At 39.8% G+C, this 19,455-nt stretch overlaps 2 protein-coding genes across 2 annotated transcripts in view; one reads left to right on the forward strand and one right to left on the reverse strand.

The window, feature by feature from the left end:
• Positions 1-19,455, reverse strand: part of CLSTN2 (calsyntenin 2) — a 527,602-nt gene that overhangs the window by 496,127 nt on the left and 12,020 nt on the right. The window lies entirely within an intron of this gene.
• On the forward strand, positions 640-12,509 carry RBP2 (retinol binding protein 2). The gene is made up of 4 exons (XM_009941140.2): positions 640-712; positions 7,491-7,669; positions 10,733-10,834; positions 12,438-12,509. The coding sequence occupies exons 1-4, from the start codon at positions 640-642 to the stop codon at positions 12,489-12,491; spliced, it is 408 nt and encodes a 135-aa protein (XP_009939442.2). The 3' UTR covers positions 12,492-12,509.

The following is a 19,455-nucleotide window of genomic DNA, read 5'->3' on the forward strand; positions in this document are numbered from 1 at the left end:
TTTTAGGGTAGGATTGATACTAATTATAATTGATTTTGATTTACTTTATATTTGCTAAACTTGCTCTTAAATTAAAAATAGGGAAGTGCGGTTGGTACAAGTGCAGCTATTGGTATACAGATATTTTGAAAATCCAAGGAAAACAAAATTATTTTCAACAGAAATATTCCCTTTTCTGCACTGCCTTGCATTTGTTACACATTCAAGACTTCCATCAATTTTAAATGGGAGTTCTGGGTGTGTCAGCTCTGTAAGACTGGTATTTCATAGGGAAATGTGCACATAGAAAGGAACTGAAAAAGAGAATTCACTTTGGAAAATTCAACTCAGTTTGCCACTGTGTTCAATATATTTCAAATCCCGTAATACCTAGTAGTTTTTACAAAGGTCACTGTAAAATCATATCCTGTATTACTACATATTTCAGAAAGTGTTCCTTGTCTGCCAGCTGTTCAGCTGAACTTTGTTAATGAGGGCAAAGTTTTCTAGGGTTATCACTCTGATCCTTAAACTGTATTATCTAGAAAACTATAAACCTTATAAAAAAAAGATATAGCAAGGTTTATAAACCATTCTCTTAGCAGATCTTGTTTCCAGTCTCACCTTTTGATCTGAGGTTGGTTTTAAGCTCTTGCCACCATGCCTGCTGATTACAATGGGACGTGGGAAATGGAAACCAGTGAAAACTTTGAAGGCTACATGGTTGCTTTAGGTAAATGAAAAAATATTATCTATATAGAGATAAAGAAAAATGTTTCAATTATAAGCAAAAGCCTTCTAAAAATGAATGAGACTATTTCTGTAATGTGTGTTGTGGCATAAGGGTTTCTGCCAATCACATTAACAATCAAATAATTGTAATGTACATCCAATTACAATGATCGAAGTATATACACAAGAGAAGATATGTAGCCAAAGATATTAGTCTTTATTTAGATAAATGAAAAAAACAGATACAGATGGGTAAGAAAAAAAAAGCAACAAAACCCAAGCTTTCAGATAGAGAAGCTGGTTTTTATTCCTGGTATGTAATTACTGTAACAGTCAAGCTACAACCTGGTTGGCTCTTAAAGAAGAATAGGAAATTCTGTATCACTAAAGCAACAGTAATGTTTGGTACTTAATTAGTGCTTTGACCTAGTAGAAATTAAACATACCAGTTGCATGGTAAAGGCGATAAAAGTCTTTAAAAGCATCTGAAGATAAATGGGCAAACATTTCTGAAAATTTTTGTGGGAGTCATCCTTACACAACAAGGAGACTTAGGTCATAGGAGTTCTTAAACATATGTTTACATGATTAACTAAGCTTAATTTCACTTGGCTATGACCATCACTGATGATAACAATATATGTGTACATGCAAAAAGAGATGCTCTGCTCTTTGGGCAACCCTCATTTACTACTTTGTTAGCTTCTTTATTGTTAGAGGCCTGATAGCTACAGTCTGTGTGTCCATTGTATGGGATATTAAGCACACTGTTTGTAGACGCTAGAATGACAAAACAGTTAACTGAATGCAATCAATATCCTTGTCAGTTCTCATCAACATCCAGTTTATGTTGTTTGCAGAATTCTTTTTCCCCACACCGACAACAGACTCAATTTTTGTAATGACTGTGAGATAATTTGATGAGAGAATTGTCTTCTTTTGCTGCACTTATTATTTTCAATATAAATTGCCTTTCAAGGATTTTTGTTCTTGTAAATGTATAAACTTTCTGCTCCAGGTCATTATGATTATGCAAGTAGTGTGCAGGAAATCCTTCCTCTACTTACGGTAGCAGAGATACAGATCTTGCATTTGTTGAAAAAAAGAAATCATTAGAGACATCAACAGTTCTCAAGAGTTTCTTCAGCACACTCTGGATTGGCATTCAAAGAACAGTTATCACCTTTTCACCACTGCAGCAATATATCTGCATTCTAAAAACCACAAAACACATGGGAGTTGGATTTACACATGCATGAGAAGTGTAATCTTTAGAATTGGGAATCTTCTCCGAGCTCTATGGCATCACAGATGAAGGGCATAAAGGACCGTTATTTCCTTACCATACATGATGTCTATAAAAATTACATTAAAAAGTAGTCATTAGAGTTGGCTAATTTAACCTATATTGGGGGAGACTGTCTGGCTCTGAGTCATAAATTAGCATGTGGCAAAAATCAAACCTGTATTTTATTTTTATGCTTACAGCCAAGAGGCCTCAGGGGCCCAACTGGGTCTATGCACTCCTCATTCCCAGATGTCTCATTGTTTTCTCTATAGTGATCATTGATTTGTATCTTCTGTTCAGCATTTGCTCTTCTTATTTCTTTGCCTTTTTACAGTAGCTGACATCACTGTAAGAGTGAAGCTGACAAACAGGAGCTTTTTCAGGTCAAAGTACCTTGCCCTTTTCATCAGAAGGCAAGACCAGACACTTCTTGTGCTTTGTTCAAAAGGTGTTAAGTTAATGGAGATCTGAAGAACTTGTTTGCTCAGATTCCAAAATATCTACTTCATAGAATCATAGAATTGTTTAGGTTGGAGAAGACCATCAAGATCATCGAGACCAACCATTAACCCAACACTGTCAATTCCACCACTAAACCATGTCCCTAAACTCTGCATCTGTATGTCTTTTAAATACCTCCAGGGATGGTGCCTCAACCACTTCCCTGGGCCGCCTGTTCCAATGCCTGACTGCTCTTCAGTGAAGAAATTTTTCCTAATATCCGATCTAAACCTCCCCTGGTGCAACTTGAGGCCATTTCCTCTCGTCCTATTGCCTGTTACTTGGGAGAAGAGACCGACACCCACCTTGCTACAACCTCCTTTCAGGCAGTTGTAGAGAGCGATATGGTCTCCCCTCAGCCTCCTTTTCTCCAGACTGAACAGCCTCCGTTCCCTCAGTCCCTCCTCATAAGACTTGTCTTCTAGCCCCTTCACAATTCAGTGGTTCAAAATCAACGAGTACACGGTATTGCTGTCTTCCACAGGCTAAGAAATTTTATTTGTTAGAAAGAGTTGTCTAACATATGGAAAGGTAATCAGGTAATTAAATCTAACAATTTTCAAGTAATTCTCAATGTCTGCACTAGTGAATGACTTAGGATAACTACCACAAAATCCTTAACTGGGATAAAAAATGTGGTGCTTTAACTGATTTTCTATTAGTTTTACTCCCATCAAAGAATCTTAACCCTAATTTATTTATCTGTTCAGACTAAAAGAGAAGAAATACACATAAATGCATAAAAATAAACTCATCATTATTCAACAAGAACTGAAAATAGTTATCTTTTCCTCAAAGCTTCAACTCTTTTAAGAAAGGCAGGTTTCACTATTCATGGTTTTTAGCCTTTGCATTTATGGAGAAAAGTTCAATAACTTTAGGGAAGTCTGTAAATACTATACAGATATACCTATGAGGTATAAAAAAATTCATTTTCAAAAAATATGAACGGTTAAGCAAAAATCATGAATTTCAGGAGAAAGACAGACACTAACTGAAGTCACTTGAGTGCTGGGGCATTTCAGCATTAAATGTGCCAACTGCAAGTGAGCCATGGGGCCTGTTGGTCTGGATGATATTTAGGTCAAGCCCTAACTGTCACTAATTGACTATTCCAGGCTTTCTTCATCTACCTCAGGCTTCTCTCACTGCCTGAGTCAGCTTCTGGTCTTACCTACAATCCTTGCCTCTAGCCCAATTCTCTCTGCTTGGCTCTGCCTCAGTCTTGTCTCAGCTCTTTGCTCCAAGATTCAACCTACTTTTGTGGGGTGTTACTCTAACCACCAGTCATGATGGTCATCCTGCTCTAGTTCTGCTTTGCTTTGTACTGAGAAATTTCACTGTATATGATAACTGTCTTTTAATAATAATCTTGATAAAGATCTCTTTACTTTTTAGGTTTATTCCTTCCTTCTTTTTCAGGATGCAAATTAAACACTTCTGGTGTACATATCTCCTTTCCAAAAGGATTTGTAATTACGGTGATATCTTTTCATTCGGTTGTAATGGACATTTCATTATTGTTCTGTTCTTCCCTTCCAGGGTATCATCAGATGAGATTCTTGTACTGTTTATTTGAGTTGAGCTATAACATTTCACTTGTGTTTGTCTTAAAATCCAGGAAAAATATCAGGAAAAAGGACAGCAGCTACTAATAACAGACAAATTCAGTAAGAATTTAATGTCTAACTGTCATTACATAAGTATTAATTATATCAGCTTTAAACTAAACTTCAATTATTATCATCCTTATGTTCTGATCCTTTTATAATAAGTAACCCATTTTCCAATTTTATAATTCTTTTTGTACTATAAATGCTAGCATGAACTGGTTTACAGCAGTTCCTCATTGCATCTCAGTGGCATCCTTAGAATCATTTCAGTCAGTGGACAAATTATGACTTTTTTGTTATTAAATCCAGTGGATTTTTGATCCCTTTCTGATCTTATATATCCCAGTGGAAACTGGGAGAAAAACGGATGGATTCAGCCTACAATGGGGTCTGGATTACAGGCATCCAATACGGGGAAGCCTGCTTACAAAAAGATAGCAACATCTAATGAAAATAAAAGAACTTGACCCACTCAGTAGCCTGAAACAAAGCAAGAGGAAGAATGTTTTAGAATAAGGAATGCAATATAGATATATTTTTCCTGGGGCAGATTGTACTGGAGAGGTACTCACTGAACTTTCTGATAAAATTTTCAAACTGTTTTCCCAATAAGAATGCCAGCAACTGGTTGGGATGAAGGAGCTATTTGCACCAGTTTTCTGGATCTGGCCCTTCATAAGTATATAATTTTTTTTGTGTATACATGCATACATATATTATAACAACATCAAAAACAATGCAAAGATGCATATGGCTGTAGATGATTCTCAGAATGGGAAGAAATTACGTGGAAAGGATGAAAAGGTACTCTTCTGATCTGTTTCGCACAATTTTACATGTGGTTGATATTTTAAGTATTAAAGTGCTTGGGTTCAAAGCACACTGAGGTTTTGTTTTTTTAAAATTCATCCATCCTTTTAATAATTGCACATCCATTTCTATACTTTAATTATTAAAGAATAGCTTTTCCCTTTAAGCCAGAAACTTTGATTTTATCATAAACACGTTACAAAGTATTTTAATCTACTATAATAGAGCAATGTATCATTTTTATTGCTTGTATTGTTCAAAATGCAGTTATGAAAACCATGCTTTAATAAAACCTCCCCTGATTTTTCTCCAGGAGCTACAAGACTAATATATTAGTCAGAATTCACATTTCTTTAGAAGTCTAGACATTTTTTTTCCTCAGAGAGAACTAAATTTTATGGTACCTGGCTATAAATCAGACCCAGAGATACCTTTAATCCACTATAGCAGATAAAATATACCCAAGAAATCTCGGATATAAATACTGAACAAGAACATTATTCCCCTTATTAAAAAGTTACATTTTTTTAAGCCCATCCTCTTACTCAACTTGATTAGTACTTCACAAGTAGTATAATGAATCTACCAAAAGAAAAAGGACTCCATTAGTATGTGGCATTGCTGAGCTGAGAATGATTAACTGGCATGCGAAACCACTAAAGGATGGCTAACAAACCAACACCATTTTTCAATCTCTTGCAGAAGTATGTGAGATTATTTCATTTGCATACAGCACCATAATAAGATTCACTGCCAGCTGGTCAGAAATATTTATTGCAGATGGTAATGCAGCTGGCACTAGGTGGATTGTCTGGGGCAAACTGTCAGGATGGTAATATATATTCTCCTTTTGGTAACTTTCAATGCATACAGTTGCAATCAATTGTTTATGTTATAATGTTAGTCTTCATCATGAACAAAATAAGGATGCTAAGGAGATTGGTACTGCATAAAATGTTGACAGAATATTAAACAGGAACTGCCAAATGCTATACTTTCATACTTTTTTGACTTTTGACTTTGAATTTTTCTTCCCTTAACATCTAAATCACAGAATCACAGAATCACAGAATAGTAGGGGTTGGAAGGGACCTCTGTGGGTCATCTAGTCCAACCCCCTGCCCAAGCAGGGTCACCCAGAGCAGGCTGCACAGCACCGCGTCCAGGCGGGGCTGGAATATCTCCAGAGAAGGAGACTCCACAGCCTCCCTGGGCAGCCTGGGCCAGTGCTCCATCACCCTCAGAGGGAAGAAGTTCTTCCTCATGTTCAGACGGAACTTCCTGTGCCTCAGTTTGTGCCCATTGCCCCTTGTCCTGTCACTGGGCACCACTGAAAAGAGCTTGGCCCCATCCTCCTGACACCCACCCTGCAGATATTTATAAGCATTTATTAGGTCCCCTCGCAGCCTTCTCTTCTTCAGGCTGAACAAGCCCAGCTCCCTCAGCCTCTCATCGTAGGGGAGATGTTCCAGTCCCCTCATCATCCTTGTAGCCCTCCGCTGGACTCTCTCCAGTAGCTGCTCATCCTTCTTGAACTGGGGAGCCCAGAACTGGACACAGTACTCCAGATGACGCCTCACCAGGGCAGTGTAGAGGGGAAGGAGAACCTCCCTTGTCCCGCTGGCCACACTCTTCTTGATGCACCCCAGGATCCCATTGGCTTTCTTGGCAGCCAGGGCACACCGCTGGCTCATGGTCAACCTGTCGTCCACCAGGACACCCAGGTCCCTCTCCGCAGAGCTGCTCTCCAGCAGGTCCACCCCAAGCCTGTATTGGTGCATGAGGTTGTTCCTCCCCAGGTGCAGGACCCTGCATTTGCCTAAACTCCAAGTTATTTCTCTGTCTGCTATCTAACAATAATGGATAAGTCAGGCTTTTATTGGATTGTTTCTTTTTTATTCATTAGTATAATTTTCATTATTTTTAAATTAATTAATTCACCTCTTGTATACTCCCACAGACTATAGGTTCATCACACAATTCCTGAAAAGGAATATTATTCTGAGATCCTTCTTTTAGGGGTGGCCAACACTTGCAACCCTGCAGGACACATACCAGTACCTGCATATGCCTAAGAGCTACACGATTTACACTGCATGCTTAGGAAAGGGAATAGCTCCCAGGCATAAGATGGTAATAGCACTCCTGGCATCCCGCAGTTTCATGTCTGAGTGAGGCCAAAAAGGCAACGTCAGTCTTAACAGCCGCTGTGGTTCCACATTCTCCAAAAAAAATGGAGATTCGGGTGACTTAACATGCCAGCATCTATTCACTACTGGCTGTATGTTATAGCTCTGCTCGTAACATTCCCACAGATATCCTGTTAATAAATAAATTTTTAGTCAGTGGAAGATCTTCCAACTGAAAGTCTACTTGCAAACACAAAATTATTTTTATTTGAAATGATCTTTTTCTCTGCAAAATGTTGCAGGTAAACACGTCATTTGTGGAACTATGTTCCACATAAAATGTTATTTTTATTATGTGTAAGTATAAGTGCAGTGTTTATTTTTGGTAAAAAATTTTGGAAGTTTCCTTGTGATACTCTCTTTTCTGTTTTTTGGCAGATATTGATTTTGCGACTCGTAAGATTGCAAAACACTTGAAACAAACCAAGGCGATTATTCAAGACGGAGATAATTTTGAAATAAAAACACTCAGTACATTCAGAAACTATGAACTGAATTACACTGTGGGAGTGGAGTTTGAAGAACATACCCGAGGACTGGATAACCGAGTGGTAAAGGTAAAAATTTGGTACCTAGTATCTGTTTACATTACAGTCAGCACCAGGAGTAAGCAGTTCCAAAAATCAGCTGAATACATGAAAAAAACCCCCAATATTTTACAGACATCAGAGGATTTTTTTGAAGCAGAAATAATTTGCATCTTGAGACAGTTTTCTTTCCTGCTACAAGCGTTTATTATAAACGCAAATCAAGATGGTTACTCAGATACGTGAGGGCAATCATTAATTACAAGTTTTTCTAGTAGGGGATTTCTCCAGCTTTTCTATGATACACCTTTATGTATTCAGAAAGTAGCAAAAGAACTGTATTTTTACATATGTATCTTCCTTAATGAAACTGTAAATTCAGCCCTTTGACTTTAGGACTTTCTCTGTGCCAATATAAAGTTTCAGTTCTGAATGGCTAAGTTCACACTGTATTTTTAATCTGAGCCTGCTCAACCTCAATTGGACAGTTTAACAGCTGGACACCGTAAAAAATAAACCTGCACTCAGCTATTAACCTTAAGGGAGCTTTGGGAAGGGACAACAGAAAAACATGACCCAAAGCTACCACTGGTACGAGCAGCAGGCCTACTGGCAGTGGCAGACAGGCAAGGAGGCCCAGCAGTGCATGCTTTACTATCTTTAGCGTTATAGGAGTAACCTGAGCTCAAAATTCCCCTAGGAAGCTATGGGCATATGTTCAGACACCTTTCAGTGAGACGTGGAAAAGTAACGTTTGCATCAAGGACCATATTATCTGTTGGCCCATGCCCTACCTCCTGTGACAGAGTCAACTAAGAAGTTTGTTCTTGTGAGGCATTCAGACAAGACTGTCTCAGGGAAGTCAGTGAGGAAAATAATACGTACAAGCACTAACTAAATTCACTTACTGAATTCAGCTTCATGTTTCTGTATCAATACTGCTTCTGTTTTACTCTCTTCTCACCCCTAAAATACTTACGCAAGATTTTCAAAGGTAGAAAGGGCAGTGGATCTTAAATTCCCGTTGACTGTCCCCTTCAGAGTCTTGCTAATCTTGCATCACCTGCCTGTCTTTGTCATCACTCACTGAATCTACCTGTATCAACTCTTCTGCCAATTAACGTAGTTTTATTTTTCCACTGAGCTCTCAGCTCTTTTGCTCTCCTCCGAACACATGCTGTCTTTTCCATCAGTATCTTCTCAATAAACAAGATTTCAGAACTTGTTGCCAAACTCTGAGAAGCTAGGATCAAAGCTCACTGTCACCAAGACCTGTTTTGTTTTGGCAATTGCCACAGGACATTGGCAGCATAAAGGACATGTTTACATTTGCACTCTTATCATCCTTCACTGGAGTGGCACAAATTTAATGGAAGACATTGTTTATTCACTGTGGAACACTTTCATTCTCAAACTAACTTTGTGCAGTGTAATTCCTATGACTTCTTCCAAATTATTTCTCATTCACAGCATGGCAAGCCATCAAATAATAAGACCCATTTCTTCCAGTATCCTGAATATCCTCATCTCTAAATTTTCTTTCTATCACTTTCTCCAGTGAGCACTGGGTGGGACATATTCCTGTGTCAGAGTTATGCTTTAAAACATTGCTCCCACATCTCCTTAGACCAGCTGAAGGCATTACTAAGGATCTAAGGACTAATCCGTTGCATCACTCCTTAAATCCATAGACTCGTGCTCCTCTAGCACTCTTCACCACTGTCAAAGCCATTGCCTTTCTGTGCAAAATCTCTTCACTTGCAGACTTTCCTCTTCATTATCAGTTATTAGGAAGGAACGAAGGCAGGCAGCCAATACATCTTGTACAATTATAACCCTACCTGGTTTAATACTTTTTGCCTAATATTCTTTTCTAAATAAATTATATTATTTCTTTCTAACAAGAGGAGAAGGAAAAAGGAAGCACCATGTGCCATTATTGTCTGGACTCCTCTAAAAGAATTTTCTGGTCATTTTATTAACAAAACAATGCCTCAAACACATTGAAGTTAGATGAAGGTAATAAAACTGGTAGGCAACATTTAAATGTAAAGAGGGTGTGGATAATTTGAAGAACATGTAGTTTAAAAATTCCGTAAATAAGAATGAAGTTAACGGAAATGGAATGAGTTTTGTCTCGTTATTAATAGAAAGCTCCCTCATAATAGAAATAAATCAGCCAGTGCTGAACTAGAAAATGAATTAAGCTCCCAATACTCTTGGAGCTTTTTAATAACTGAACTTCTACTGATGGTAATCGGTCTCTGATGAGGATTTGCCTATAATACATGGTTAAACGTCTCCCTAAAGTACAATAGTTCAAATCTAGAACAATCGAAACAAAGTTGCTTTGAATGTACTCTAGCGTATCCGAGTAGGGAATTTAGCCTGAACTTTTCCTTACAGATACAACCATCCTGCTCCTGGACTAGAATCAGCACACCCAATACCCTGTTTATTGGTGATAGACTCCGAATCACACCAAACTGTGAAATGGCTGAGGATGGAAGGGGCCTCTTGAGATCACCTAGTCCAACCCCTCTGCTCAAGAAGGGTCACCTAGAGCACATTGTCCAGCTTATGATCATATCTCTTTAGAGGTCTTTTGTGAAAGTGCATTAAAGATGCTATAAAAACATACAAATGTATTGCATGAGATGATACTTACATACACTTCCTCTTGTTATTTTACGCAGAGCTAGAAAAGGTGTTAGCACGGCACTAGTTGCTATAAGTCCCCAGGTCTTCAATTGTGAAACTTTTTGATTAATGGCTTTAAACAGCAAGAAAAGAAAAACACAATTTGCATACATTGCACAAGTATCTGTTAATTCACTCAACAGTCCACTAGTTAGTATGAACACTTTATATTCGTGCATGTGAAGAAATACATGGAAATGACAACAAAGAACTGTAAAAGCTTCACATCAAAACACTGTTGTGATCTGGAATGCATTTGGGTTTTGGCTGAATGGTTGGTTTGGGTTTTATTAGTAGGAAGATGAGAAATGGTAAGAAGCAAGTGCAATTCTGTCTTCTCATTCTTGTTAACTACTTGTTAACATATCTGAGTTAATTATCTAATTTATGCAGACATTAGTGGCCTGGGATGGTGACAAACTGGTATGTGTTCAGAAAGGTGAAAAGAAAAACAGGGGCTGGAAGCACTGGATTGAAGGAGATCTACTACATCTGGTAAGGACTGCAACAAAGTACCATCTTCCATTTCAAAGGTTTTGTTACTTGTTCTAGTTAGAATGGTCTTTATTTAGACAGCTCTGATCTCTGAACTCTAAGGAAATGCCCCCGTGCTACAAGTCAGGAATGTTGGATTTCTCTCCACCTGCTCCCAATTAAGTCATAACACTGCAGCGGTTTTTTTGCTCCACTCCACTGCCCTCCAGCTATTAACCCTTCTTGTTACATTGCACCTCTAACATCATCTCATTCTCATATAATCACTGGTAGAAAAAAAGAAACAGTATGGGAAAGATTGCAAGAAAAATATTATTTTTTGTTCTGAAAGAAGCACTATGAAATTTTAGCAGACTATGCTGTAATACAGATCAGAAACCTCTGGATACTCAAGAGGATCCTGCAAACAACCTACACTGCAATTACATTGTGCTAGTACAATAAAAAAACACAAAACATTCATACATCTGAGTTAGTAAGCTGGAGCCCAAAATAAATGAGGTGAGTCCAAGAGAGGCCAGAAGAGCTTGTTCAGGAAATAAGCACTCCGTGAAGTCCAGAAAGATTTCAAGTAATAGCTACATAATGATAATGATTCCAGAGTTTCTTGGGAGATCAATCAAGAAATGGGCATGATAATGTTGGATGGTGCAATAGGTGGGTGCAGAAAGTTTGTGAAGGAGAGTTCATTGTTTCTATCTCATGATTTGCATCTTGATAACTACTCCTTCACAAGTTTAGCCTACAGATAGCTGGTACAGCCAGCTGCATTCCCTCAAGTCTGTGTGCTTGAAAGTCAAAGCAATGAATTAAGCCCCACTGCATGCCACCTAACTAAAAGCCAACTATCCCGCACACTTTTTTTGACTCTTTTTTAACACATATTCAAAAACTGACCTAACAAAGGTTCTACATGCTGGCACCAGGATTCAGGCTAAGACTGATAGAAACAGAGAGACGCAGCAGCTTCTTACAACAGTCTTCAGAATCTCTAATGTGGGTTTGGCCAATTGTTGGCCAAAAAGCCAGCCTCAGTTCACCTCAAAGACTTATTTGGCACAGGAATGCTGGCTAATCAGAAGACTAACTAAACTGACCGGATTGCAATGTGCAGGTGTGTCAACCTTTAAGAGGTCAGCTGCAACATTGGGCAAAAATGGTGCATTGTTCTGGCCCCTGAAAAACAGCTAGGCACATCGCTGAAGTAAATGTCCTCATCCTTTTAAAGCATCCTCCTTTTTTTTTTAATTTCCTTGTTTCATTGCTTCTCATGAATTATGAGGTAACACATGAATTATAAACTATCACAGTATATTGTTTTAATAACAGAGCATGAAAAAGCATTGCATTGAAGAGCAATTTTTATGCATTTGTCATGTTTATTCTTCTTAGAGCTCAATTCAAGTGTCAAAATGTAATTACTGCAACATGTGGTGTGTGCCTGCTGATTGGTTACATACAATACACTATTCTCTGTTCCCTTTTTCATAAGCATATCTTTTTAATGCAGTGGCTCAGTTGTAGCAATTTCTGGTGGGATCTGCTGTGTATGCAAAATACAACTTGTACCACTATATACTTAATAATTGTTTTAATACTGTAGGAACTGACATGTGAAGACCAGGTGTGTCATCAGACATTTAAGAAGAAAAACTAAAACTGGCCAGCAAGCCACTCAGATTTTCATCGCACTATTATGCTATGTTTCATTGAAAAAGAAAAACCAAGCCAGATTTGCAATAATTCTTTGACACTGCTCTGTGAATGTATTTTGTGCATGTCTATGGGAAAAAAAAAAATTATAGAAATAACATCAACGAGTTACAAACATGATAAATTCCTTTGCGTTTCAGTCTGGAGTTAAATAAAAGTAATTGTCTCTCAAATAATACTTTCCTACATCTTTGTAATTATTTCCAGAGGAATGTCCTTTAGCAACAAGGCTGAAAATTAAGTCACAATTATCTCAACCACAGTATATCTCTCCACAGTGCTGTGATATCCTAATATATTTGGATGACTGAGTAAATTTGGACATTCATTGGACTGTTTCTATTTAACTTAGTCCTGGATCACTAAGTCCACAGTTTCAGGCAACAGAATGGCTCACTGAACACAATACATGGCCTTTCAAATCTAGGTTACCTATCCGAACATAGCCCAGGTCTATAGCTGCTAGTAGTTCTCACCTGATAAATGTCTCATGGCCAGCGTGAAATGCTGTAGCTCCTTAACACGGTCCTAACGTGGATCACTGACAATGCTCCAGTTAGAACTGGCATCCTACTAATTATCCCAGTGGAGAAGTCCACTGTTTGAAGCAAACTCTACATTCGAGAGTTGTTCCATGACGTGAGACCTAAGGCACACTTAAGGCTATAAGAGGAAAACTGCAGAGTATACACAGACTGCATGTACCTTGTACCTAAAGAGTACCCAAAATGCTTCAGTCTTCACCTTGTACCTACCTTCCAGAGACTTTAAAAAGAACAGTCATTTCCATACATCTCTTCTCAGTTTTATTTAGGGTTTTTCAAAAGAATTCATGTTCTTTGCTACAGGCAAGTTTAAGTTAACCATGGATGGTGAGCACTACTTCAATAGATGGAAACTGAAATTATTCAACAAAATGTGTGCACAGGTTCCACAGAACTGAAGAAGGGCTTATATGCCCAAAAGCTCATCTGTTTTTTCCCCAACTATATGAATTATTATAATAAAATATACTGTCTTATAACCTTGCCTTGCAGATATATAAACTTTTACATAAACTTTATCACCATTTCAATTCCCTCTTGTCCATAGGCCTCCATATTCTGTTTAATACAGGAGGAGTGAAAATTCACTAAACAGGTCAGTGGTGTGGAATCAGGGAAAAGATGTGGAAAAAAGTTTGCAGAAATGGAGGAACACATGCTTTCTCCCCATCCCCACCTGCTGCTTAGCCTACTCACTGTCAATGGCTCAGGATAGGAACAGAGTGCGACAGTCTCCAAGCTGAAAACAAAGTTACATCTGCAAAAAACCAAATCAGATTAATATGTTACTAACACTCACATGGCCATGGGCATATAAGTGCATATGTAGGGATATTTTTATGAACTGGACTTTGCTTCTTCTGATAAAATCTGACCTGGTATCAAACTTCCTGTGTATTTCAACTCATCAATGATCTCATGTTACTCTGCACAGAAGAAACTGGATCTCTAGTTGGTAAATTCCTTTTTTTTCTCTTATTCAGCCCTGACCTGGACTTTTCAGTAGATACATATTTAATTCCTATTTCTACATCTCTGCTAGTTACTAGGCTAAGAAGTACGATAGTTCATTAAGCTTTCACAATGTTATCAGAACAAAGTAATCACTAGGAAACAAAACGTGCATGTTTTAATCAGCAACATTTCTCATAGCTGATTCTTGCCAGGAGTAAGTCTCCACAATGCAGGGTTTCATAACTTTACATCAAATCATAAAGGAAAATCTTTATTGTATCATAGAATCATAGAATGGTTTGAGTTGGAAGGGACCTTACAGACCATCTCGTTCCAACCCCCCTGCCATGGGCAGGGACTCCTTCCACCAGACCAGCTTGCTCAAAGCCCAATCCAGCCTGGCCTTGGACACTGCTGGGGAGGGGGCAGCCACAGCTTCTCTGGGCAGCCTGGGCCAGGGCCTCACCACCCGCACAGGGAAGAATTCCTTCCTTATATGTAATCTAAATCTCCCCTCTTTCAGCTTGAAGCCATTACCCCTTGTCCTATCACTCCATGCCTTGTAAGAAGTCCCTCTTCAGCTTCCTTGTAGGCCTTGAAAGGATGCTTTAAGCTCTCTCCACAGCCTGCTCTCCTCCAGGCTGAACAGCCCCAGCTCTCCCAACCTTTCCTCCCAGCGGAGGCGTTCCAGCCCTCGCATCATTGCTGGGGCCTCCTCTGGCCCCGCTCACACAGCTCCAGCTCTGTCCTGTGCTGAGGACTCCAGAGCTGGACGCAGGACTCCCGGGGGGTCTCACCAAAGCAGGGCAGAGGGGCACAATCCCCACCCTTGCCCTGCCGACCATGCCGCTGGGGATGCAGCCCAGGGTACAGTTGGCCTGCTGGGCTGCCAGCACACGCTGCCAGGTCATGCTGAGCTTCTCATCAACCTCCAAGTCCTTCTCCTCAAGGGCTGCTCTCAATCCATTCTCCACCCAGCCTGTATTTGTGCTTGGGATTGCCCTGACTCATGGGCAGGACCTTGCCCATGGCCTTGTTGAACTTCATGAGGTATGCACGGGGCCCACCCCTCAGCCCTGTCCAGGTCCCTCGGGATGGCATCCCTTCCCTCCAGCGTGTCAACCACACCACACAGCTTGGTGTCATCAGCAGACTTGCTGAGGGTGCACTCAGTCCCACTGTCCATGTCGCCGACAAAGATGTTAAACAGCGCTGGTCCCAGTACCAACCCCTGAGGAACCCCACTCCTCACTGGTCTCCACCTGGACATCGAGCTGTTGACTGCAACTCTGTGTGTGCCACCATCCAGCCAATTCCTTATCCACCGAGTGGTGCATCCATCAGATCCATGTCTCTCCACTTTAGAGACAAGGATGTCGTGCAGGACAGTGTGAAATGCTTTGCACAAGTCCAGGTAGATGACATCAGTTGCTCTTCTCTTATCCATCAACACTGTAACCCCATCGCAGAAGGCCACCACATTCGTCAGGCACAATTTGCCCTTAGTCAAGCCATGCTGGCTGTCACCAATTACCTCCTTATTCTCCATGTGCCTTAGCACAGCTTCCAGGAGGATCTGTTCCATGATCTTGCTGGGCACAGAGGTGAGACTCACTGGCCTGTAGTTCCCTGGGTCTTCCTTTCTCCCCTTTTTAAAAATGGGGGTTACATTGCCCCTTTTCCAGTCAGTGAGAACTTCACCAGAATGCCACAGCTTCTCAAATATGATGGAGACTTCATCCGCCAGTTCCCTCAGGACCTCATCAGGTACCATGGACTTGTGCACCTTCAGGTTCCTTAGGTGGTCTCAAACCTGATCTTCTACAGTGGACAGTTCTTCAGTTCTCCCAGTCCCTGCCTCTGCCACCTGCTGCTTGGGTGGTGTGGCTGGAGCACTTGCCGATGAAGACTGAGGCAAAAAAGTCATTGAGTACCTCATCCTTCTCCACATCCCGGGCAACCAGGTCTCCCGTTTCCTTCAAGAGAGGGCCCACATTTTCCCTAGTCTTCCTTTTATCACTGACATACCTGTAGCAGGTTTTCTTCTTGCCCTTGATGTCCCTGGCCAGATTCAATTCCGTCAGAGCTTTAGCTTTCCTAACCTGATCCCTGGCTGCTCAGACAGTTTCTCTGTATTGCTCCCAGGGTACCTGTCCTTTCTTCCACGCTCTGTAAGCTTCCTTTTTGTGCTTGAGTTTGTCCAGGAGCTCCTCATTCATCCATGCAGGCCTCCTGGTGTTTTTGCCTGATTTCCTCTTTGTTGGAATGCATGTCTCCTGAACTTGGAGGAGGTGATCCTGGAATATTAACCAGCTTTCTTGGGCCCCTCTTCCCTCCAGGGCTTCAGCCCTCAGCACTCTACCGAGCAGATCCCTGAAGAGGCTAAGGTCTGCTCTCCTGAAGTCCAGGGTAGTGAGCTTGCTGTGCACTCTCCTTGCTGCCCTAAGCATCTTGAACTCCACTATTTCATGGTCACTGCAGCCAAGGCTGCCCCTGAGCTTCACATTCCCCATCAGCCCCTTCTTGTTGTTGAAAACAAGGTCCAGCATAAAACCTCTCCTCATTGGCTCAAAGATCTATCATTAATTCACAATATATCACAAAGAACTATCATTAACTCACAAATGATGAGTTTGAAGATGGAAAGCAAGCATTCTTCAAATGATTTCTTGTTAGACTTACTAGTTTTATGTAACAGATATGATTGGGAAATAAATGAAGTAGGCAATTGGACACTTCAGCAGACTTTCATTAGGAGAAAACTGGATCTGACCCTATTTTTTTGTCAATTTTGGAAATGACAATTCCAGACTTTTTAAAGGCAGTGAGAAAATGTGCAAGGCTTTTTATGCTCCAAAACAACATTTTCTTCCTGCACATGCTGATATGTAAGAACTTGCAGCATCCTTTACAACTGCATGCACAGAACTGGAGACAGAGGAGATATTCCTTATGTTGAATCATAATTACTTCCAAAGGTACACTTGTTTTATCATATTTGTGAGGTTAGGTTGGTCTCTAAGCTGTACAAAGTCCCTTATCTCCCTGTCAGCAGATTAAATACTTGCACTGGAGGAACGGACCTCGCTGGTAAATCAGAGAATGTTCATTCAACATTTTTTCAGCCCTCTGGCATGCAGTGCTGTCTCAGCTGTTTTGAAGGATTACCATTTGCATTGATTCTTTTCCTTGTAGAGAATATTACTCAAATACAGCTAACAGGAAGGGAATTTACCAGCAACCTTCCGATCCAGAAAACAGAAAAGCCTGTACTATAACAAAAGCAACTCCTAGTGAATACAGCACTGGGCAAAGAGTCAGTACCACTACCTGTCACTGGACTTTTCAAATAACAATGACAAAGGTGTGTGTAAGAAATGTTTATGGTGGAATTTCTAAAAATCCTCCGCTTGAACCAATTTTTCTCCCTAAAAGTCAACTAGAAACTTCTTCTCAACTTCTGAAAGAGGAAAGCATTACTGCAGGCAAACACTGTAGAATAATGTTGTAAATGCTCCTACCAATAATGTTCTGCGGCTAGTTCCTCAGATGCTATCTTCCTTTTAAGCTTTGAAGGCTTACCTAGGCACTATGTGCACAGAATGGCTTTAAAATTTTCCATGAATATCCTACACATTCTGCAGACTTGCTGCTTGTGAAAGATGTCTACTCCATTGCCATCTGGCAAAAAGTCTGAGGTTTCTAAATCTGCATTTACTTTAAGATCTGATTAAGACAAATAAAATTTCACCAAAAAGAAGTTGTTTAATTACAATTATTCGTAGTCTTTTAAAGCAAGGGTACATATTTTGCCTTAGTGGGGAGAGATTAATAGAAAGGATTTCTTCGGAAGGTTTTTTCCCCACTAGAACACATTATTTACAGGTTTAATTTGTGATTGATTTGAAGGGCGAAGGTTGCAGATATTTTAATTTTAGCTTGCTGATTACACTTGTTATGCAGATGGTGAAGATTAGAAGGAATCATTTTGTGAAAATGAGATTGAAAATAAAAGCAACCAGACAAGCTTTTCAATAGCTGCAAAAGATTTTGTCAGTTATTCTCTAAATATCACACTTGCTTTAATTATATCTCACACTGCAGTGCTTCAGTCATCATTAAATAGAAATGGGAATGCAACAGATGACAGTACATATTTGAGAGTTCTTAGAGGTGGAGGAATCCATGAAAAGATTAGGAGCTTTGCCTTATGTGCTAGCAACAGACACTCCGCTTGGCATAAGAACATAAACATGAAAGGCTGTTGCTAAAGGAATGAGGGCACAAGACAGGAAAAGAAAGACAGGACAAGAAGTAACAGACTTAAACTGCAGTGTGGAAACTTCAGGTGGACATTAGGCTACACCTCTGCACCCAAAAGATAATAAAGCACTGGAAGAGGCTGGCAGATGAGCTTGTGGAGTCTCTATGGTCCAACTATAGTATCCACTTTCTTCCATCAGCAAACCAAGCTGAGTTTTTGATTGTACCTGTAGTAGTAGTTGACAAAAAGACTCTCAGGAAGATCTCTAAGATATTATATTCTTACAGTTTTTATGACAAAAAAAGGGCCAAATAGAGCACCTGCAGTAAGAGAAAGGCTACAGCATAAACTCCTGTTTTCCAAGACCCGGAAACGAGCCTTAAGAACCGTTGGAAATTCTCTTTACCTGTTCTCATCTTGCTATACTTTGTATTCCAGCTGGTTTTAGTTTAGGTAACAGTTTGTAATAGAAAGGCTTTCTGAAAATCTGATAAAACTTTCACAAAGTCTTTTCCTGTAAACTTAGTTATGACTTCAGAATTAAAACATGGCAGGAAAGTTAAATAGGATATCTCCTCGAAAGCTGCAAAGGGCATTACTTTGAACTGCTTTTAATGCGTGGTGCCCTTTGCTGCCTTTCATCACTGCACTTGAAGTCAAGCATTTTCCTACAGTTTTAATTGTTTTTTCCTGTCGCCTCCATTTCACTCACTTAGGGATTTATACATATGCACCTTTACACACACATTTACATTTGGGGGGGAGATGGGTTTGGTAGCCTCATATGGTAAGAAAATGAACCAGTTGCCCAGTATAGGCTGGCCAACCAAATCTGACAAAGGATAAAGACTCTCCAAGAGATAATACTTCTACAATTATATATGAAAATGAATGGCCAGATAGAATCCCTTCAGTAAAAGACAGGCTACAGGGTGAACTCCTATTTTTCAAGTCCCAGAAAAATCACTTAGGATAAAAACATGATAAATGCCTGTAACCATGGAAAACGTTTGGCTGGAGTTCATATCTTGATGCCAATGAATTCAACCATGAGACAAAATCCACAGGAAACCAAGCTTCAGTAGTTCTGCTGCTCACAGTAGTAATTGTTTTATTGACTACTTTACAATATTTAATACTTTTGC

The sequence above is a fragment of the Opisthocomus hoazin genome, chromosome 4 (assembly GCF_030867145.1).
Source record: "Opisthocomus hoazin isolate bOpiHoa1 chromosome 4, bOpiHoa1.hap1, whole genome shotgun sequence".
Lineage (NCBI taxonomy): Eukaryota > Metazoa > Chordata > Aves > Opisthocomiformes > Opisthocomidae > Opisthocomus > Opisthocomus hoazin.

What these genes read in the sequence shown, in the direction of transcription:
- RBP2 (XM_009941140.2), top strand. Translation starts at nt 640, where the DNA reads ATGCCTGCTGATTACAATGGGACGTGGGAAATGGAAACCAGTGAAAAC. An exon ending in AGGCTACATGGTTGCTTTAG is followed by an intron (nt 713 to 7,490) that starts GTAAATGAAAAA and finishes GTTTTTTGGCAG; the next exon opens with ATATTGATTTTGCGACTCGT. An exon ending in AAGGAGATCTACTACATCTG is followed by an intron (nt 10,835 to 12,437) that starts GTAAGGACTGCA and finishes TTAATACTGTAG; the next exon opens with GAACTGACATGTGAAGACCA.